Genomic DNA, 23061 nt, shown 5'->3' with positions numbered 1-23061 from the left:
ACTGCGCATGCGGGAAGATGGCGGGCCTGGAGTCCTGAGAACCGTGGGTCACCCCGCTCTCCTCCGGTCCGCCCTGTAGCTCCCGAGGTCGTGGGGCAGTGGCGCGTTCGCTCGCGGGCCGGCCTCGGCAGCGGCGCCTCCAAGCAAGGCGCAAGGCCCCGTTCGTGCTCGGCCCCCGGCCCCCGGCGCGTTGGGGGCGGCGCCCGGCCGGAGCGGGAGAAGGCGGGAGAGCGCGCGGGGTGCGAGGCGCGGGGCGGCCGGCGGGGCAGCATGAGTCAGCAGCGGCCGGCGCGGAAACTGCCCAACCTGCTGGTGGACCCGGCGGAGGAGACGGTGCGCCGCCGGTGCCGCGACCCCATCAACGTGGAGGGCCTGCTGGTAAGCCCCGGGGGTGACTGGTGCCCGGAGCGCCCCCGACGCGGGGCGGCTCTGGGGCCCAGCCGCCTGCCCTCGTTCGCGGGGAAGCCGGGCCACCGTCGTCTGGGTCGGGAGCCGCCCCCAACCCCGGGCCAGGTTCCTGGCTGCTCCCCGGTCTCCCCGGCTCTCTCCCGCAGGCCGATCGGTCGTTCACTTAAACTCTCTCGCCTTCCCGTTCAACACTTGCTCCCAAATGGATTGTCAGGCTGATTGACTGTTACCTCGTGGCTACGGAGCACTGTTGGAGAACATGGCCCAGCTTCGCGTTATAAAGTCACGTTTTTCCACCAACTCTGGATTCTTGCCATATATCTGCAACGTATTTGGGTCCCCCCTCCCCTTTTAAGTTCTCGCTCATTCTCTTACTATCCTTCGGCCAGTGAAAACTTTGTCCACGCTCCGTTTCCCCACCCCACAGCTGCCCATTCAGCAAAGTAAGGAAGATTGCGCTCCCTCCCTGCGTAAGGTTAATTTCCTCTGTTCTTGCCCCAGACTAGAAGCAGTGTATTCTCCTTGGTTCTCAGAGGTGTTGGTGAATTCATCGTTTTCTGTTTCTCCCCATAGTTTCAACTTCTCTGCTTGAAACACTTGTTGAGGTTAATATAGCCTAATCCCCGCAGCGGCTCAGTCCTCAAAAATAGTTTGTGAGCATAGGCTCCTTTAATTCTTCATCGCAGCCCGGAGAGAGTACTATTCCTGTCCTCTGTCAAAATAGACTTGGAGATGTTAAGAGACTTGCCAGGGCTTAGAGAGTACCTGGGAAAGCCTCGGTTTAGCCTCACAGTGTCCGACCCCTGATGGTGGATTCTTGACTACTAAAACTGCATCCTAAATATTTCCCCTTCTTAAAAGAGACATCCCTTAATTCTAGCCGCCCTCTCATCTACTGTATCTTCTTCCCTCCAGACTTTTCCAGAAAAACTGTTTGCATTCACCGTGTCCACCTGCTCGCTGTTATTACCACTGGAGGGGGCGGGGGGCCTCTGGCCTCAGCACAGCGCCAAGACTGTCCTAAGCAAGGTCGCCAATAACCTTGTCAGTTCCGGCAGCTGTTTGACTCCTTAGCTCTGTAGTTTTGACACGACTGGTGTCTCGCCTTTGTTGGAAACTCACTTTTGAGTGGCTTCTCTGGTGCTACGTTCTCGTGGTGCTCCATGTAGTCATCTGGTGTCTCCCGTGCTCCCCTGCAAACTCCTCCTCTTCACATTCCTAACACGCCGGTGTTATTTGGGGTTTTCTTCTACCCTCCCTATGCATTCTTCGTGTGGGACCTCATTCACCGCTCCTAGGACTTCTTTCTTGGTACCGTCTGTATTGGTCGTGTTCATCTCTGAGAACTTGATACAAGCTCTGAACTCTCACCATGGAAAAACCACTTACTTTTGTGTTTAATATCAGAAGATACACACATCCCTTGAAGCCTTCGATATTCTTATCTACTTTGGTAGTTTCGGTTACCATATCATGATAACGCCCAGATCTATAAATCCAGCTCCGAGCTTTCCAACTGTGCATTAGACGCCTCTCCTTAGATCTCATACTCCTATGAGCATTGAATTCATTATCACCTTGCCTCAGCAGGCAACAACTTTGCTGTTTCTTAGCTTCAGAAATGTCACCACACCCATCATATTGCCCGAACTAGCATCTTAGGCATCATCCTTGCCTTTACCCTTTTCCAAACTGACCCCCTCTCCCCTCCCAATCTAATTAAAATGAATCACCAATATTTGTCACCTCTAACCATCTATCTTTCAGATCGTTGCAATGTTTTCCTGCTTCTGGTCTAGCCCCCAGACCTTTCTGTATATTCTCCACATAATAACGATCTGTAATAGTCTTTAAAGCTTAATTCTGATCGTGTTGTTTGGTTTAATCGATCATGGTTCCCTAGTGCTCTCGGAATAGAAACATCTTAATATAATCAAGCTCCTGGTTTTATCTTTTTTGAACTGCCTGTTGTTATGTTGTTACTAGATTTCTTCTTTTTTTTTTTTTTAATATTTTTTATTTATTTCTAGGAGAGAGAGAGACAGCGTGAGCAGGGGAGGGTCAGAGAGAGAGGGAGTCGCAGACTGAAACAGGCTCCAGGCTCTGAGCTGGCAGTCAGCACAGAGCCCGACGCGGGGCTCGAACCCACGAACCGCGAGATCATGACCTAAGCGAAAGTCGGACGCTTAACCGACTAAGCCACCCAGGCGCCCCTAGATTTCTAAATTTACATATTCTTTTGTACCCCTACATGTCCGTACTCTCCCTTCCAAAAAAGCCCACTTTTCCTTGTTACCTGCCCTGGTCTTCAGGTCTAGATGTATAGGTCCCTTGTCTGAAGCCTTTCCTGACATCTCAAGACCAAGTTAGGCACTCCTTTGGGGCTCCTAAAGCACCCCGTGCTTACCCTGCCTTTGCAGAGGGTGGCTCTTAGGTCCCTGCGTGCAGTGACTCTGTCCACTTCATTGTTACGTCCACAGCGGTGTGGTACCTCTCACACAAAGATTTGGTATAGTTCTTGGATGGATGAAGTAGGTGCTCTTAAATGTTTGACCGTGTGTTTATTTTTCTGCTTGTAAAATGGTCGTGTAAACAACCATCTCGGTTTTTTAAGTGTATGCACAAATTAGTTATTGTATATCTGAGTGTCTGATGTTCCCCTGGTAAATGGCTTGAAGACTGTTCGAATTTAGAGGAGGGAGAAGGTAGGATTGGTTGGAGGTGGAACTTAGCCTGCACACTGAAAAGTAAGGAAGATTTGAATGCAAACCCCTTGGATACAGGTCTGTTTCCAAAGAGCCCTTAAAGGAATATGACTCCCCCAAACAGGCGGTCAGTAGAAGGAGGCATCTGTATAGAAGTTCTTAACCAGTTTACAGGCAGTGCTTAAGATTTTAGTCCATACAACTGACCTTTTCTCCTTTCTTTGTCCTCCGAGATCTCAAGTTTTCAATTACTGTGTGGTCTTCATATGTGGGACTTGGAGCACTAGTGAAAATAGCCTCGAATGCGCCGACTTGCCTGTCTGGAGCTTCCGGTTCTAGAAAGCCGTGTGCACCCAGATCACTCAGAGCTTCTGGTTCTAGAAAGCCATGTGTGCCCAGATCACCTGTACTGATTTTTTGAGTTTGGCAGCCTCTACCTTTTCCATTCGCTTCCCAGCTGAGCTACAAACGGGCTAAGTATTCAGTCTGAACACATGGGGCACAGAAACCGTTTGGGGATTGAAAGAGAAAGTTCTTAGGTCGCCAGTCTTGAGATATGACTACTACTGAGCTGTCCTAGACACCCCTGAGGGAAATTGCTGGAGAGGGAACCCTCAGCGACACTTGGAGGAGTGGAAACACAGCGCCCCCACCGTGGGGCAGAACGAGAGGCCGCCACCTCCGCGCTGGCACCTGGGCAGCTTAGTCCCAGAGAAATGTGACGACTGCCGTCATAAAGATGCCGACAAAGTCCGGAGTAAGTGACCTGCCCAGGAATCACTTTGAAAAGGCTCCCGTTGGCCAAATCTGGGACAGGCTGAGCCTCAAAAGAACAGATTTTATACTCAAAGAATAAAATCAGAATCTAGTTCTTGAAACCCAGCTGAGTCCAGCTCCTCCGGACCTTCAGGCCAGTGAAACTAAAAAGACCATTATCTGATCCCCCTCCCTCCACACCCAGCCCACGGCGGTGGGACAGACAGGGTAACTGCTGCAGACATCCCTGTACCTTGAGGAGGAGACGGGAACCACAGGCGAGTAACTGGTCCAGAGCAATTCCGAGACTCAGCTTGGCAAATGTTAGAAATTTCTTGGTTGGGTTCCAGGGCCTGGGGACGGTTCTCTCCCAGCTCAGCTCTCTGGGCTGTGGGTTCCACTGTGTGTCTTCCTTTCTTTTCCATGAAAGGAAATGCCTATTTGTAGCAGAGTAATTTTCTCAGCCTGCTTCCTGGCAGTAGAATTTGGGGTGTTGAGTAACCTCTTAACGATGTCACCCACCTGTGTCCCTTTTAGTCCAAGCTGACCGTGCTTTCGCTGATCCCGTTCTCAGACACAGTGTGGACCTGCGCTGAGTCCCACTGTGGCCCAGTCAGCAGACAAAATCCCAGCTTTCTTCACGATAAACCCTTCTCTGCCGTGGGCTCCTGCTGGAATGGCTGGTGGACGGTGCCCCACGTCTCCCGAGAGGCCCTGTCCTTGATTTGGAGGATCTGTGGGCCTCGTCCTTCATCTCCGTCGAGGCCTTGTGTGTGACCGCAGGGCGCTCCGAGGCGCTGGCCTTGACCTACCTGCCGTCTCACCCCAAAGCTGTGCAGTCACACTCTCCCCGTTAGGTTATGCTTTTGATTTGGTCTTTCTCGGAAGTCATTTCTTACTCCGAACTTCTGGAGAAGCTGAGAACTGTTAAAGCCCTTAAGTCCTGGCTCCTTCTTGTTTCACAGTCCCTCTCTCGATCTCTCTCTCTCTCATTCTGTGCGCTGCAGGGAGGAACAGGCGCCACCGTCAGTACGTTGTAGGGAGATCGCGGATCGCCGGCCCGTTAGTGTCTTCCGCTCCCCGCGTATCTGCAGTGGCCGGTGAGCGTCCTGTCCCAGCGCGGCGAAGGTCTCCCTTCTGGTGTCGGGCGGCGCAGTCCTCGCATCCTTTTGAACCTTCTCTGTGGCGCGCCCTCGGAGTCCAGGGTTCTCCCGACAGTCTCTCTGAGAGCTGTGAAGTGTGAACAGACTTTTCGGTGGTCGTGTCAGAACGTCCTTGAGATGCACACGGAGCGACCTGAGCGTCTGCCCTCCCCTCGGTTGACGCAGGGAAAACATTGTGTCTCGAGAACGAAGCGGTAAAGCCGGTAGTCAAACGTGAACTTGGGGGATTCGCATGAAGGGCCCGCAGCGATTCTCGGCGCTCCTGCGTCTTATGAATGCTGGGGCGACTCCAAGGCGAACAGAACACGGGTTTCCCGGAGAGGAGCTCGGACCCTCCTGCTGAGAGGGGCCTCGGTGCCGCCTCCCCCTGCGGGGGCCCCGTCCAGGCCGTGTCCTGGTTCCGCTGCCGGGTCCGCACAAGAGAGCAGAGCCTGGTCGGTCTTGTCTCCATCCAGGCCCGAGGCCGAGGCCCGGGGACCTCAGTAACGTGGGGCCAAGTGCAGGGGTGGCCACGTTGCACCTACGTTTTCCTTTTTTTAAACAGCTCGCTAACTTTTCTGTGAGGAAACGTCTATTCTGATTTTAAAGCCACTTTAGAAGGAGTCCTGTCAAGTCCCTTCCCCTGGAAGAGCTCCTGGCCTCCTTCCTGGGATCCGTTTACCAAGGTTCGAGGCGGCGGCTGAGGTCGCCCCACGGTCGGTGTTGTGTTAGGAGGCGGAAACGGCCCCGCGGCGCCTCTCAGTGACCTGCCGATGCGAGAGGGCGTCTTCGCCCCGGGTCCCCGGGTCTGAAATGCTCCTTGTTTCACAGTTCGGACGTACTTACTAGTCGAAGCCATCTGGAACACAGTATGCTTTCAACGTCAGATCTTAGCAAATATTTGCCAGGAGCTCAGATGTGCCAGGCTCTGTTCCCGCTCTGAGCGCAAAATGATAACCATCTCTTACGCTAGCAGAGGGTTTCAGTTTACAAAATTTCTTCTAATTCACAGCAGCTTGGAAAATAGGCAGTAAAATTCGGTCGGCACACTGGGTTACAGACAAAGACCAGGGCCTCTCAGTGCCTACACAGTCATGTAACTGGTGGTCCTGAACCTGGGCTTGAGCCGAGAACGGTTTTCAGTATAAAGGAGGTGAATGTGTCATCACTGTGGATGCTCCGGAAGTCTCCAGAATCATGCGCCTGTAGGACTTACACGTGCCGAGCTGTCTGCCCCCAAGGGGCCACGATACTGTTGTGATTCCTCCGAGATGAAGAGATGGTGTTTTCACAGTCAAAAGGAAAAAAAAAAAGAACGGGTGCTTTGGGGTCTGCTTTCCCGCAGGTCTCGGTGTAGACAGCAGGGGGTGTGGCTCACTTGTGGCGAAGAGAGTCCTTCCTCCTGCTGCCGGGCCTCCTCGAGGCCTTATCCCGGTGCCAGGCTGAGAGAGGCGGCGGTCTCTGTAAGAGGACTTGAGAGCGCCTAAAAGAGGCCCTTCTGGAACGTGGTGGCAGATACTGAGCAGCCAGTTAGGATGCGGGCAATACTCGTGTGTGGGACTTGGCCTTGTTCCTCTCAGTGAAGAACCGAAGTCTGTCTCTAGTGTGGCACCCTTGAGCTCAGCGGCATTAACCCTTTCTGTGTTTTCTGGGTACTTAGGAATATATAACGATTTAGGGTATTTGTTTATACATTTCACAGCAATGTGATGAAGATGGATTATTGGTCGTTTAAGAATCTTGCCACAGTAGGGCGTCTGGGTGGCTCAGTCGGTTAGGCGTCCGACTTCGGCTCAGGTCAAGATCTCGTGGTCCGTGGGTCCGAGCCCCGCATCAAGCTCTGTGCTGACAGCTCAGAGCCTGGAGCCTCCTTCGGATTCTGTGTCTCCCTATCTCTCTGCCCCTCCCCGGCTCGTGCTTTGTCTCTGTCTGTCCCAGAAGTAAATAAACTTAAAAAAAAAAAAGAATCTTGCCACAGTAAAGTCTGTCTCGTACAATAGCAGCAAAAGGGCTGAATGTAAAAATAGCGGTGACTGTGGGTCACATACATCTGTGTCTGACTTTAACAGGACTGCCCATCAGTGTTTCCATGCCAGGTACCGTGTTTGCGAGGCACTGTCATCGGCAGAGCTGGTGGGGGACGTCCCTCCCCTGAGACCCTGCATTCCCGGCTCTGGTCGTGCCCGCCCCGGCGGGTCTACGTTTCCCCTTAGATCCTCACAGCTGAGTTCATTTCACAGCAGAACTCCGTTTCGGTGGAATCAGTCTGTCCGAAGTCGCTTTGCTAAGAGACGCTATAATCTCGTCCTAGATGATTGGGAATCATCGGGCCAAAGGTTTGGTAGGAACGCTGAGGTGCACAGAGAGCTGACCGTGCCCCCCAGGCTTCGCGCCATTGCCACCACACTGACGTTCCTAAACCCCGAGCCTGCTGTGCCGCGTTCTTATTCGGAAATCTGCGGAGATGCCTCACCGGTCATGACACGGGGTGCAGACTCCTCAGCATGACTTCGTGTCTGTGTAGCGGGCGGCTCGCATGCCCTTCCCCGAGGTGTCAGGTCAGGTTTGCACCCACCCCGCAGGCAGCCGTGCAGAAGGTGCCGTGCGATGGAAGCTTCCATACCTTTGTTCGGTCCATGTCCTGCACTGGGAGTCCTGTCTCTCCCTCCTTCTTGAAGCTCCCGCAGGTTCAGGCAAAATCTGGCTTGTCCTTCAAGGCCCAGCTGGGGATCCCCTTCCTGGTGACTCCTGTGATATCCCCCTCTGGGCGCATGCACGGTATTCCTGCCGATTCTTCCCTCATCCCAGGTTTGCTGCAGCCAGTTTGGGGGCGGGTTTTTCACTTAGACGAGAGCCGAACCCGATCACAGCCTGTCTGGAGGCTCCTGTCATCCCTGTAGTTTGTTGTAAGCGTGAGGCTAGCACAGGCTTCTGTTTCCATGGCTTTATCTAAATGTTTTATTTATTTCTTGCAAAAATAATTTCTAAATGTATCACAGTTGTTTTACTACCAGTTTATGTAACTTCATAGCTTCCAAACGCCTGTAGGACGCGAGTGTTGGTAGTGGGGCTGGTACTCGTTTGCTGGTTGTGTGAAGAATTTAAAAGAGTTTGTTTTTCTTTTAATCTAGTACCGAAGTTTCTACTTATGGAGCATATGTTATTTTCCATTACTAGAAATGCTGCTGGGGGGGCACCTGGGTGGCTCAGTTGGTTCAGCGTCTGACTCTTATTTTCGGTTCAGGTCATGATCCCAAGATCGTGGGATCAAGCCCCCAAGTTGGGCTCCAAGCTAGACATGGAGTCTGCTTGAGATTCTCTCTGTCTCTCTCTCTGTCTCTCTCTCTCTCTCCCTCTCTCTCTCCCTCCCTCCCTCCCTCCCTGCCCTCCCCCCCCATGCCCACATGCTCGCTCTGTCTCAAAATAAATGAAGAAAAATAATAATACATGTAAGTAATTTTTAACTCAGGAAATAAATGCCGTTTTTACATTAATTATAATGGGAATGCATGGCCACCCGTGAAAGCTTCCGAGCATACTTTTTAGAGCCGCTTCCACTCACCCGGCAGGGGTGAACGTTGGCTGGCTTAGACGTTTCCCCCGCCTCTACGGAGCTCTCCAGGGTCGGGACCGTGTCCTCCTCATCTTTGTCATCCTTCTCATCCTCAGTATCTGATACAGATGATAGGCCAGTGCCCGTTCAGTCATGACTTCTCATCCATGTTTCTCCGCCCCCCCCGTTCACTGCCACCTCCATACTCACCGAAGCCCGTGCAGCGTTTGAGACCTAACTCTATGAACATGGCCAGTTGTGAGTACAGGCACGGTGGATACAGCTTGGGAAGAAGGAGTGCTTTTCTCGCACCCAAACTATTACCCCAGGGTGAATAAAATCCTCTGTGTTATCCAGTAAATGCTGTTCATTTGCATTTTTTTCATTTGCATCACTGTTTTTAAGTTACTAATTTAAATTTCTGTATTTTCTTCTTTCCAGCCATCAAAAATAAGGATTAACTTAGAAGATAATGTACAGTACGTGTCCATGAGAAGTAAGTTGATTTCTATGTAGGTTTTAGGTTTTGTAGTTTGAGCTTCATATGGTTTAAATGATTTATTTTAAGTATAAGTTGATTCAAAACTGAAGTAAGATACATTGTGTGTTGATTGTCAGCACAACTTGTGAGTTGTGGGCTGAATAAGGTGCACAAATGTCAGTTTATTTTTTGCTGCTTTGGGAAGTGTCATTTTAAAAATGGAATGGGTTCAGGGCGACTTGGTGGCTCAGTGGGTTGAGCGTCCAACTCTTGATTTCAGCTCAGGTCATGAACTCACGGTTTGTGAGAGCGAACCCTGCATTGGGCTCTGTGCTGACAGTGTGGACGCTGCTTGGGATTCTGTTTCCTATCTCTCTCTCTCTGCCTCCCATGTGCGCACACACTCTGAATGAATGAATGAATGAATGATCTGTGTTTAAGGGTGTTTTCTCGAAGTTCTGTGAGAGCCATTACTTGTTGCTGTCAGCAGAATTGAAGGCCATTGACAACAGGCAGGAGAACCAGTCTTCTGCCCTCCAGATTTCCTGGGATTCCCTTTGCTGTCTCCCACCTCTGCTGGGGACCAGGGCGTGGAGTCAGTTAAAGGAAATGCAGTGCCTGCTGCTCTGGGTCCCTGTCCTTCTGGAAATTGTAACCATAGAAGGCCCCACCCCTGATTTTCTCTTGATGTGGTCCTAACCGCAGTGGACAGACAGTGTGTAGATCCCGTATCAGCCCTGATTTCTCCTCTGCCCCCCCCACAATCTCACCCAGAGTCCGTCCATTTTACCTTTGAAGCGTGTCCCCTGCCTGCCCCACAGTAACGTCTCACATACATCAAGCTGGTACGGTGCGAGCTGTGTGAAGCTCTTTGCATGGATTATCAACACAACCCTTTCAAATATAGGTTTAGATTTATTATATATAAAATAGGAGTTATTTTTCATCACTGAGGCCCAGCCACGTAACTTGCTCATTGAGGATTCAATGCCACACGTCTCTGACTTCCCCTCTTTTGTGAGCCCTGGGCTAGACTCCTGCTCCCAGTGTGGACTCCCCGGGTCCCCCGCCTGCAGCGGCGGGGTAGCATCCTGCATGGGTTGTGTGTTCTGGGCTCTTCCACGCTGCAGCCGCTGTGATTTTCCCAACAGAGAAATGGGCTTGCGATCTCACCCAACCTGGAATTCTCCCACAGTGTTCTGTTACACACAGAGAAAACTCCGAACCCTCATTTATCTGGATTACATTTATGAGCCACCTCATCTCCTTAAAAGGCACGAGGCAAAAGAGGAGGGCCGGGTGGGAGGACAGGGCCCTTGCACGTCGTTTCTCGCTCTGCTGGCCGCCTGGGCCTGTGGCTGCCGCCTTCACCCACTGCTGAACTCTGAACTCTGCCTGCTGTGGCCCCACTCTGCCTGCTCTCGGACACGGCACTCTCTCCTTGTGGGCTGGCTCCTCTGGTCACCCAGCCCCTTGCCCTTTGCCGAGAGGGGAGACTGCTTCCTCTTGGCCTTCGTGTCCTCTGTCCCCGCACCCCTTTCACGAGGACTTCCTTACTTCCTGCCCCAGTTCTGTTTCTTAGCATCTTCTCAGGTAGCTTAGACACCTCTCAGCACCGAGCTCAGGACATTTGGAGAGTCCCTTAATAGCTAGGGGACATCTTCAGTTTGAAGACCTTTTTAAATCATGTGTATGTTGCTTCAGCCACTGTCCTATCCAGGTTTTCAGTTAACATCTTTTCTTTCTACACTGACTAACATTCTGGGAACATAGTATCCTGAGCTTGTAAACCCATGTTTTGTCAGTCCTCGAGTGATTAGATTTATGCTGTCTCAAGCGCCTGGGTGGCTCAGTTAGGTAAGCATCAGACTCTTGCTTTGGGCTCAGGTCACAATCTCACAGGCGTGGGGTCAAGCCCCGTGTTGGGCCTCACGCCAAGCATGGAGCCTGCTTGGGATTCTCTCTCTCCCTCTTCCACCCCTCCCCAACCTGTGCTCTTGTTCGCTCGCTCTCAAAATAGATAAGTAAACATTAAAAAAACCCTCTAAAGTTAGAATTTCTCTTTTGTAGTCTCCAGCGGGTTCTGGTAGACTTCTAATGTAAATGAAGTTTTAGTCCATGTATAATCCCATTTCATCTGCAGCATAGGTGTGGCCTCCACAGAGGAGATATGTGTGTTATCAAATACATGCTTTTGTTCTTGGGGTAACCACCAGTGGTCTTTAAACTGAACGTGACGTTGTAGAGATTCTGGATACAGGGATCGCCGACTGAAGATAGTATGATCATTTCTTCTGAAGTATACTTGCAGCTGTACGCTGTGAAAGCAGCAAAAAGGAGAGATCATATTCTCCACACCAAACGGACAGCTCCATGATTCCTAGAACTATTTACTCTGCACACCAAACTATGAGAACTTGTTTTTAGTATCAAATTAGGGAAAGATGAAAGGAAAATAATACTCTGTTCCAAGGCCCTCACACTGTGAAATTAGTAGGACTCCCCTCCCCCGCCGCCACCCCCCATAGCAGGTATAACGGCACCTGTACACACACCTTAAAGTACCCTTTTACCCATCAGTTCCAAACCGCAGAACTTACCGGAAGGAAACAAAGATGCACACAGAAATTTAGCTGTAAGGAGATTTATTCAAGTATTGGGCAAAATAACAAAGTTGGAGACCATTGGAATTTCTAGGATTGGGGTAAGTGAAAGCAAATACTCCATGAAGTGAAATGCCACGCAGCCCTTCAGAATAATGTTGAAATACATTTGTTGGCAAGTAAGATGTTCACAATGTTGAGTTAAAACAACATGTTAGAGGATAGTCTGTTCTTTTGTTTTTAAGTCATGTATACATATTGACAGCTCCATTTGTGTGTGTGTGCGTGTGTGTGTTTGAGGGCGCAGGGTGTGAAAGTCATGTATACATATTGACAGCTCCGTGTGTGTGTGTGTGTGTGTGTATGTGTGTGTGTGTGTGTTTGAGGGTGCAAGATGTGAAAGTCATGGATACATATTGACAGGTGTGTGTGTGTGTGTGTGTGTGTGCAGGGCGTAAAAGTCATGTATACATATTGACAGGTGTGTGTGTGTGTGTGCGTGCGTGCGTGTGCGTGCGAGGGCGCAGGGTGTGTATGAAAACCCAAAATCATAGTAGGTGAGAGAGGGAGGGAATAAAGATACTTTTTCCCCCTTCATCTGCTTCTCTGATAACATAAGCTAGTGAGTATTTAAAAATGGGATAATAATCAGTTTTAAGACTTCTGCTTTTCCTTAAGATACGTCATAAATATTCTAATGGAAGAGTAATTTGAGCTCTTTCAGAAACTTCCATCAGGGTTACACTGTGACGTGTACGGGAACATTTTAAGTATTGAAAAGAAAAAGCCAAGTCTCTGGCTTTGCTTTTATAAAGAATTTCTTGGGGCTTTTGGGTGGCTCAGTCAGCTAAACATCTGACTCTTGATCTCGGCTCAGGTCATGATCTCACAATTTGTGAGTTCAATCTCCGTGTTGGGCTCTGTACTCAGTGCAGAATCTGCTTGGGATTTTCTCTCTTTCTCTCCCCCCACTCCCTGTCTCTGTCCTTCCCCTGCTCATGCCCTCTCTGTCTCTCAAAATAAATAAACTTAAAAAAAAATTCTAATCCTATACCTGAGAGTGATGTGGGTACAAACTCAAACTTTCCAGTTTATGTTTGAGAAGATGCCACAGAATCCTACCAATTCCCGGGTCCGGGGGACCTGGCTCCGTGTTTCAGATACTCTGTTAAGTCTGCAGCCTTTGCTTCCCTGGCATAGGTGACACATTTTTACCCGGCGTGAGAAGTCTATTTCATAAAGATTAACTATGATGTGTCCAATGTGTAGAACTTTGGGGGGAGTCTAGGCTTACTGAGGAAATAAATTATTTTAAATTATTTTTTTTAATAAACTGAGAAAGAAATGCTATAGAGAATTTTACAAGTTTGTTTGTTTTGTTTCCCAGAAACTCTAAAATTGAAGAGACCTCGTTTTGATGTATCTCTGGTTTATTTAACTCGAAAATTTATGGATCTTGTCAGATCGGCTCCTGGGGGGATTCTCGACTTAAACAAGGTCGCCACAAAACTGGGCGTGCGGAAACGAAGAGTATACGACATCACCAATGTCTTAGATGGGATCGATCTCGTTGAAAAAAAGTCTAAGAACCATATACGATGGATGTGAGTTGGCTTTGAACTTGTCATGGCTTTGTTTTTTTCCTTCTCATTAAGTGACAATATTAGGTTTGAGACTAACTAGGGATTTGTAGTGTTTTGACAGGAGAAAACAAAGTAAGATAGGGCTTCTTGTTAAAAAAGGATTCTATAAAAATTTTGTACATTCGTTGTCCCACAAGGTACATAAATATTTTTTCCTACTTAGGACTAAATAAAAGCCATAGACCTAGAATATCATTCTGATAGTCTGGAAAAGTTAGATGGAATAATAATTGGTTTTCAGACTTTTGCTTTTCAAGATCATAAGAAGATCCTAAACATCTGATTGTTTAGGAAACTTTTTCCAGTTGGTTATTGCTATCAGGAGGAAATTCGTTAAGGTCATAAGGCAATGTAAGGTGATAAAACACTTAGAGGCTTCCTGCCCCAGGGGTTGTAATTCATTTGTTGGGGGGGGGAGGTGCAGGGGCCAGGAATCTCCTCTAACCTTAACTACCCCAGGTGGTTATGAGTCCAATGGACTGTGGGTCCATGCTGCCCTGAATGTAAAAACAAAAGGCGTGTCTTAGAGGCAGTTGCTAAAGACTTTATTTTTGACGAGGAAGGATCCCATGGAGAAAAGACTGGGAGCATAGACGTAGATATGCACACGGCTGTGTGTGCATATGTGCAGAAGAAAGCTGTTAATGCTTCAACAGGCACATGTTTTGGAGCAGTAAGAAACAGTTCCAGTTTCTAAGTACTTGTGAATACATTTCATTTCAGGCAAATGACAGATCTCCCAGCAAAGGTCATGAAATGGTTTTAAGTAATGAACTTTGCTGATAGAGGAAAGGGGTTCATAAAGGAAGCAGTTTTTTTCAGCAGTACAGAAGTGCAGATTGAATTCTAGTCTGAACATGTTTGCTGAATAACATTAAATAACACTTTAGGGGCTAATATCACATTGCATTCCATATCACTAACTGGAATCAGATTTGAAAACTAGCCAGCAAAAGGGAAAGGGGTAACAGCCTTTTTCCTCTTTATTTTTCATAAAGAAGAAAAACCATGAATATCAGTGGCCCAGGTCAGATCATAGCACTGTGATAAGGTAGACAGTAATAGCTAAAGAAAATACATCTTTTAAGAATAATCAATGTCATCATTATGTTCAGCTAGAACCAAATAGAATATGCACCTGCGGGAACAGTGCTCAGTTTTAGTAGAGGAGCTGTCACTGTCATGTTAGTCAGAACTTGTTTGTCATAGGGACTCAAGGATTGTAACTTAGCAGAAGCCATGCTGTACGTGGCAGAGCCGGAGCTGAACTAGGTCTCCTGGACCCCTGTGCACGTGGCCTGCTTGCCCCCTGCTCTGACTCTCCATCAAGCTCTGATGGTCTGTTGGGTGTTTTCAGACCCCCGTGTAAGAGACCAGAAATGGGGACGAGAAGCAGGGTAAGTGTAGGAAGGATAGTGGTCTGGAATTAAGGCAGGTCAGGAGTGAAGCTGAGGACCTAGTTTTGTTTGTCATTTTGGGAAATGCCTGATGTCATCTTTGGGAGAAGTTCCAGTAACCTCATGTGTATCATTCTGAATCTGCTAGAGGTCACTGACGGGGAGCTTTTTTTTTTTTTTTTTTTTTTTTAAATACCTTTCTTTTAAAGAGGATCCGATCTTAGCAATTTTGGAGCGGTGCCTCAGCAGAAGAAGCTGCAGGAGGAGCTTTCTGACTTATCAGCAATGGAAGATGCTTTGGACGAGTTGATTAAGGATTGTGCCCAGCAGTTGTTCGAGTTAACAGATGACAAAGAAAATGAGAGATATCCTTTAATTCTGTCCTTTAAAAAAAAAAAATTCTCCTTCCAAGGCAAAGGTTACTATAAATAGTAGGGTCAGCCTGGGAATTTCGTTAATATATTCAGGATACGAAATTAGACCTTTGGAAGTTTTAAAGTAACTAAAGGGTTAGTAGCATAGCTTCAGACATTGACAGATAATTGCCTTTTACTCTTGTGTGTGGCATTTGTTCAGGTTAAATGCTACATCGGGACCATGTGCCAAGGTTAATGTTAATGTTAATATCAAATTAAAATAGTGGCCACATTCTTGCTTGGATTTTTAGTCTGAATGCCATAAGGATAGTAAAATACGTGTTGGCTTTTGTGAAATTCAGGTTTTCCCTAATTTGTTAACTAAGGTTTTTTTTTTTTAATTTTTTTTTTTAATGTTTGTTCATTTTTGAGAGACAGAGTGCAAGCACAGGGGAGGGGCAGAGAGAGAGGGAGACACAGAATCCAAAGGAGGCTCTAGAGTCTGAGCTGTCAGCACAGAGCCCGAAGCAGGGGTTGAGCTCCCAAATGGTGAGATCGTGACCTGAGCCGAAGTCAGAAGCTTAACCGACTGAGCCCCCAGGCGCCCCACTGAGGTCTCTTTCTGAAACAGTGACATTGCCATTGAAAGGCAGTGGATGAGATGGCAGCTGCCGTTCTGGTTCACAAAGCCCAGTGTAGCTATATGTGTCCCTGGGACAGCAGGGCACACTTGTCTTTGGTGGCGAGCTTCTCCTGGGTCTCCCAGACCCATCTACTGCTCTGTTCTCACAGCACCTTTGTGAGGCAGCACCGGTTCTGAGCTGCTCCGTGCTTCGAGTTTACTTAAACTCCATCAGTCGGAGCCTGATTTTCACAGTACAGTTATCAGGAGGGAATAAATGCTGCGCGTCTGAAAGTCTGTGAAGTAAGCAGGAAGATGTTCGGGAAACACAGTACATCATATAATTGGTAACATTTCAGTAACCCAGTAAAACAAGAGGAGACAAATTCACGTGGGGAGATGGAAAATAATCTTGGATGTGATGGAAAATAACCTTGGATGTGGGAGATCCCGTGAGGGCAAGCTAGTCCTGGAACACCTGCTCTCTGAGTGCATCCACTTTTTTTTTCATAGATTTTTTTTCCACCTTGTGGTTTTGGAGATTTCTCATCAAAACTGAATATTTTTTCCCCAAAGGTTCTCATGGTTAGATCTAGCAGTGAACAGAGAACTGGGGGCAGGGAGCAGTTAAATACCTTCACCTGAGAGGGTGTGTGTATGTGTGTGTGTGTGTGTGTGTGTGTGTGTGTGTGTGAGTGTGAGTGTGAGTGATGTGTCGTGTCTGTAGACAGTGTCTCCTGAAATTGTCATCATAATCACCAGAGTAGGCTTTAAAGAAAGGAGTTCTTTGAGTTTTAAATATTGTAAAAGCATTGTGTAAAGTTTCAAGAATTGTTTGTGAGATAGTAAGAATCAGATATGAAATGATTTTTTGACTAATTGCTCTCCTCACGTGTGAGTTTGTATCCCGTAGAAGCTACGGAGATTCGAACATGACCCTGATGTTCACATACTGTCAGGATCAGTTTCCTCCTCCGTAAGCAGCATTCTGCTTAGAGACCCTTGACTGACGTTCATGCTGGCGTATGTGACGTACCAGGACATTCACAGCATCCAGGCCTTCCACGAGCAGATCGTCATCGCGGTGAAAGCCCCGGCAGAAACCAGACTGGACGTCCCGGCTCCCAGAGAAGTAGGCGTCCCTGAGGGGTTTAAGACCTTCTAAAGAAGGGCGGGGGGAGGGGCGCCGACTGCCCCGGCTGCTGTTGCAGTTGTAGTAACTTGGCTGCCATGTTGGTTGCATATCTGATGTCGCTTGAGGCACTTTACGTGGTTTAGCTTGTTTTGAACAATACGGCAGACGAAGGAGTCAGGATTATCATCCTCTTGAAGGTGAGACTTCGGAAGCGCAGAGAGATTAACGTTCTCATAATCACACAGTAAGTGACGGAACCAGAACTCAAGCCCAGCTGGTTTGGCCTCGCGGTACGTCCTTGACCGTTGTTCTGTGACGTCCCCGCGCTGCACGGTAACGCGCTGTAGTGCCCATGCCACGCTCTGGCCCACCGCGAGGCCTCCAGCGGGGTCTCCAGTGGGCCGCACTGTTGGAGTTCCACATTGGGTGTCAGGGCTCCAGAAATTGGCTCTAACCAAGCTCATAAGAGACTTAAGGATAAACAAGAACATTAGGTGGTACATTTAATCTTTTTTTTTTTTTTCATTTTTTTCACTCTTTATTTTTGAGAAAGACCTTGAGCAGGGGAGGGTCAGAGAGAGAGGGAGACACAGAATCTGAAACAGGCTCCAGGCTCTGAGCTGTCAGCACAGAGCCCGACGTGGGGCTCGAACTCAGGAACCGTAAGATCATGACCTAAGCCGAAGTCGGATGTTTAACTGACTGAGCCCCCCAGGAGCCCCTCAGTGGTTCAGTTGCTATGATGTAAAATTGCCGTATAAATGAAAGCATTCTTAAGAGCTGCTTAGCACTCTTTCCCTTGCAGAGTTTATATTGAAAGATAATTGTCATCAGGAGGTTGCTTGGTAAGGATGGAATCAGAACGGAGGAATGTGGCCTTTCTTGGGACCAACCATGAGTCCTGATGGCCCGATAGACCCATCGGTGCTCATAGTGACGCCTCCGCATTGCTCTAGGGGCTTTCGTCCCTCACACTGAGGAATATTCTTACCACTCACCTGCCCTTTCACCCCCACCAGGCCAGTGTGCAAGTGAGCACCCCCGCTGTTACCTGACAGTGTGTCAAGTCATTTAGGGGACAGATATTAATCTAGTCACACTCAAGTTGTGACTTCTTGGTGATGCGTTCTCATTATTTAGGTTTGGATATATTCCAAGTCTCCTAAGAAACATTTTTATTTAATAAAAGTTGTTTGAGAGATGTTTAAACTTTTTAAAATAACCGCTAATCTTTCAACACATCCTTACTGGGGACATGAGAGTCCGTTCTGCAGTGACCCACGGGGCCGCGGCCTCTCCCACCTGTGCTACAAGCTACTTCAGGCCACGGTTGCCAAACCTTGCCAAGGTTTTCGGTCACACCCGTGACTGAGAGTCCAGTTTGAAGGCGGAGGAACACGGGCCCCCTGGGCAGCCCTTCTCTGCAGCAGGGGAGGAGCGGGGCCGTAGACAGGAGCATGCTGCGTGCAGGGGAGCCCAGCGCCCCCAGAGAGCCAGGCCGAGACTGGGGAGCCGGGGCCAGCGCAGACGGACTCCCGGGCCGGGCTGGCGTGCCGGCTGTTAGGCGTCATCCTGGGACACAGCCACCTGCCCGTTTGTTTCCATATGGTCTCTGGCTGCTTTCGCTTTGTGATGGCAGACTGTGTCGTCGTGACACAGGGATCGTGTGGCCCAAGAAGCCCTTTACAGAAACCGTCTGTCGACTCTGACCTGCTGGCATACGGAGTCGTCCGCCGCTGTCAGTTCAGCAACATAGCAGTTTCTTGCGTTGAGGAACGTATTGTGATACAAGATAATACGGTTCAAACCAGACCCGGCCTGGCAATCTGGAGCCAAGCGCAGGGATACGCTCTGTGGCCTACGTGTCTGGTACCAAGAAGCCATAGAGCAGCTGACACGAGCTTTTGAGCCCCCCAATGGGCTGCATGTCACCAGCCCCTCTAGGTCACAGGGAGGTGTGGGGGGCAGGAGCCCTGCTGTGTGTACCCAGCCCGGGTGCAGCGCATGAAAGGGGCAGAGAACAGACCTCGTCACAGCTGAACCCCCTTCCAGTCAGATCAACAAGGAGTTGTTTATACCTGGAGCCCTTTCTTAAGAATTTAGCATAAATTGGTTCATTTCTGGGTTCTGGCACACACACAAAAATAGTAAGTTAGCATAACTGTCAGTAGAAGCACCCTATTTCCTGTTATCTTACAGAAAAAATAATCCTGAGTGATTTTAGAAAGCCGGAGCCAAAAAATGTGTGAATAATCGTAATTAATAGTCCTTTATATGCAGTACCTTTCACATATTTTTTAAGTTACTAAGGTATATTTTGTCTGTATTTCATCTTTCATTTTCACTGGGACAAAAGAAGGGCTCTTTGAGTTAACTCGGTACCTCTTCAGTGGTCAGAAAGTCTAAACACCCCCTTATTATTTGAGACCACAGGGGATTAGATTTCTCTGCCAGACGTGGATTCTGGTCCCTCAGGCACAGACTCCCAGGAGGGGTGGACCCCTTGAGTGGAGGAAAACGGCTCTTGAGTGCCGAAGGGGTCCCGGCGTGATTCCGATCGAGTAGTTGTTTACACTGCAGGAGTCGGCCCGTGGATTATCGGCCAGTGCTGAAGTGACTGAAGCCACGTACGTGGTTTTCTCAGATACGTGATAGAAAGCAAAGCACCCAGACTTAAGTTTCCAGCAGCACCCCTCAAATGGAAACTTGCAGTTCTAGTGGGGAAAAAATGTAACTAGCAAACCCGCATTCCTCCTGATGTGTCTTAATGCTGTTGTCTGTCTGTCTGCCAGGACTCTATCACAGTGCACATAAGGAGCACGAGAGGGCCCATCGATGTCTATTTATGCGAGGTAGAGAACGGCCACTCGAGTAGCAAAGCGTCTGAAGGTGCGGGCACCTCTTCAGCTAAAAACAAACACCCAGAACACCTTGACAAAGGTGAGTATTCCAAGTTTGTGATCGGGCAAGTTCAAGACTAATGGTTTTTTTTAATATGTATACATGAATGCATATTATGACCTTACAGATATTTTTACTTTTTCTAGCTGCAAAAACAAGAGTGAAAGAATTACAAGGTAATTTAGACTGTGAAACTACAGGGTAATTTAGACTATTTCTAACAACTTTATAGTTAAATACCATGCAGTTTTGATCTCGAAAGCTTAGAATCTACTTGGTCCCCCTGTGCTGCCTCCCGGTGTGGCCTCTGCATACAGAAGGTGTCCCCCTTCCGGCAGGTGCTGGCAGGTGCGCGCGTGACCTCACTTAACTCTTGTGAGACTTGGGCCCTTAGCCGTCTGCCATTAACAGAACAATGTGGCTCTTGGCCAGGGGTCTTCAGGGTTTGTTTTAAGCACTTGAATTATATGTCCGGTTACCTGTGCACCTTTCAAACCCTCACTCAGGAGACTTTCTTTCATGTTTGTTACTTTTCAGAAGAAAATCCTCCACAACAATGTGAAGAATTGCTTGAAGTGAGCAACTGATAGCGTTTGCAAATTCGTGTATGGAGTTTTGGGGAAGTATCCTGTACGGATGAATTATGCATCACATTTGATTCTCAGAGCAATAAATCATCCATGAAGTTCTCTCATTCTCCGTGACCGCATCAAGGCCAGTAGTGGCTCTGAGTAGTTCACTACTTAAGTTACTGATAATTATGGTTTCTACATTTGAAAGCAACTCTTTTTATGAGGATTCACTGCTTTTGGTCAGTGAACTTGACACCCTGCCCACTGAACTAAGTCTATCATGAAGAGCATCCCTGAGACCGGCAGTCGGGCCTGAAGCCGACCATGCTGGGCAGACCCTGGCCTTCCCTTCAAGGATCACGTGTCATTATCACGCAGGAAATTGCCTTACGCGGGTTCATGTCTGCAATTAGCTCTTGGATGAGTGCGCCAGGCATCTAGCTGTGACGTCTGTATATACCTGTATAGCGTTCAGACTGCTTACATACTGTGTCTTAGTAAAACTTCCCAGGCTTGTACAGCCAAAACAGTGTACATACGGAAAGTCACAGACAAATTCTCTGATTTCTGTGGTATCTATAACTTATTAGAATCCTCTGAACGGGGATTGGAGGAAAGTTTTTTCCCAGACTTCTACGTGTAGAAGTATCATGAATATGCTATACATCTAAACATCATGGATTTAATTAAAGTATTTCAGTCTGGTTCCCAGTGCTGAAGCGGGAATCTGACACTTCTGGATTTCAAGCTCCCTACTGTGTGCGGGAGGGTCCGGCGTGCCCTGCGGCCTTCGGGGTGAACGTAGAAATGCTGTCAGGTACTGGCTTCGTTCTTTGCAAGACATGAATTCAATCATGATGAAAATTAGAAACTTTTAACCTTTGTGCAGGCAGATTTTGTAATTTTCTGTACGCAGCCTCGCTTTTCAATCAGGGGGTTTACTTCTGACGAGTTCGTTGTACCCTGCCCTCTCTCCAGCTCTGGTCCCACGTTTCCAAGAACCTAGCTCTTTCTACCTCATTGGGTAAGTCATTTACCACTCTGTGCCTCAGTTTACTCCGTAGTTTACCATTAGACTGTGAGCTCCTTGAGGGACTTTGTCTTAATCATTGTTCTGCCCAGCGCCTTGCACCATGCCTGGCACGTAAGAAGTGCTCAATAAATGTTTGAATAAATCAGCGAGTGAGTGAATTGTAAAATTAGTCTAAAAACGCTTGTCAACGTCATTCAGATTCGTATTTTAAACTCCTCTCGCTCTGAGAGAGGTTTGAAAGTCGAAATTAAAACCATGTGTAAAAAAAAAAACAACCACATTAAAAAGAATCACCAATGAAAAGACTGAAAAATGATGCCGAGACGCTGACTGTTCGGGTCGATTCGCCTGTGAGCTGCGCGGGGCGATCGGCAGAGGTCCGCGCGCGTGAGGGGGGTCCGCTGGGGCAGGGGGCGGCCCGTGCACGTGTCTCCCTAAGAGAAGTCCGGAGCCCAGAGCCCCTCCTGAGCGGGAATGACGGGCGGGGCCTCAAGCCAGCAGCTCGTCCCACACGTGGCCCCGCGCCGTCGTGGAGGCAGAAGGCCTCCCGCAGCCGGAGCGCCTCCAGGAACGAGCGTCTCTTCCGTCACCCTGGTGCTTGTCTCTGATCTTCACAGCTGCCCGGGCGGCCGTCCTCCGGCCCCGGGGGCCCCGCGTCGCTCCCCCGGCTCGGGGCTGAGGCACAGCCGAGCGTCCGCCTGGCTCCTCCAGGCCGCGGTCCACACTCGCGGCGCAGAAGGCCTCCCCGCCTGCTTTCCAAAGGGCGTCACTCGTCCCGCAGGCCCCGACCCGGACCCGCTGGTGCGGCTGCTGGGCCCCAGCCGCGCCGCGCTCCCGCCCTTCTACCCGGAGTTGTCCTCTCTGCAGAATCACGTCTCCATCGGGGCCTGCCCTCGCCCCCCCTCCCCGCCCTCGCCCCCCTCCCCGCCCTCGCCCCCCTCCCCCCGCTCCCTGCCCTCGCCCCCCCCGCCCCCTCGCTCCCTGCCCGCGCCCCCCCCCCCCCCTCCCTGCCCTCGCCCCCCCTCCCTGCCCTCGCCCCCCTCCCCCGCTCCCTGCCCTCGCCCCCCTCCCTCCGCTCCCCCCCGCCCTCGCCCCCCCACCCCCCTTCCCGCCCTCGCCCCGCTCCCTGCCCGCCCCCTCGCTTCCTGCCCTCCCCCCGACCCCTCGCTCCCTGCCCTCGCCCCCCTCCCCCCGCCCTCCCCCCCCGCCCCCTCGCTTCCTGCCCTCGCCCCCCTCATCTGCTCTGGGCCCTCCCGGCGGGAGTGAGGCGGCCACGGCGGCTGTGTCCCTCGCGGTCCCGCGGGGTTTTGCTGGTGGGTAAGAGAAGTGACCTGATTTCGCTCAACCTAACTCCCAGGGGTTTTAAAACAAACCCTGATTTTGCAGAAACACCGACCCAGACGCTGAATTTTCGCTGGAAGAAAAAAAATGACCACCCTGCACCAGTTTTGCATGTTGTTAACTCCCAGCACGTCAGCCCGACCGCCCCGCGCCCCGGGAGAGGGAGGACCCTGCGCAAGGACCCCACTTTCAGGAGGGTGGCTTTACACTTGAGACACTTATGACGCCTCCCGTCCCTCCCTTCGGACCCGGGGTTTGGCACCAGGGACGCGTGTATCAACTGGCGTCGAGGTCACACGAGTGGTCGCGCCGCTCAAGGCTCCAGGGCCCTGAGACAAAACCGGCATTTCTCGTGGGAACAGGAGTGAAAAGTCGTGTCTCAAAATCTAAGAAATGTGGGCGCCTGGGTGGCT

At 49.7% G+C, this 23061-nt stretch overlaps 1 protein-coding gene across 3 annotated transcripts; it reads left to right on the top strand.

Moving 5' to 3' along the window:
• Positions 1 to 21579, top strand: E2F6 (E2F transcription factor 6). 3 transcript variants are annotated; one of them, XM_039231059.1, is made up of 7 exons: positions 1 to 378; positions 9006 to 9043; positions 13112 to 13252; positions 14898 to 15053; positions 16684 to 16798; positions 19594 to 19741; positions 20240 to 21579. In XM_039231059.1, exons 1-7 carry the CDS (start codon positions 271 to 273, stop codon positions 20287 to 20289), a joined length of 756 nt encoding a protein of 251 aa, XP_039086990.1. In that variant the 5' UTR covers positions 1 to 270; the 3' UTR covers positions 20290 to 21579. The 3 variants fall into 3 exon arrangements, with proteins under 3 accessions (XP_039086990.1, XP_039086989.1, XP_039086991.1); XM_039231058.1 differs by having other exon boundaries at positions 9006 to 9060; positions 13036 to 13252; XM_039231060.1 differs by having other exon boundaries at positions 361 to 378; positions 9006 to 9060.
• The last annotated feature ends 1482 nt before the right edge of the window (positions 21580 to 23061 follow it).

This window comes from Hyaena hyaena, unplaced genomic scaffold (genome assembly GCF_003009895.1).
Source record: "Hyaena hyaena isolate Hyena2069 unplaced genomic scaffold, ASM300989v1 scaffold_53, whole genome shotgun sequence".
Taxonomy (NCBI): domain Eukaryota; kingdom Metazoa; phylum Chordata; class Mammalia; order Carnivora; family Hyaenidae; genus Hyaena; species Hyaena hyaena.
Note: the sequence above shows the minus strand (reverse complement) of the source record. Positions and strands in the feature narration are given on the sequence as shown.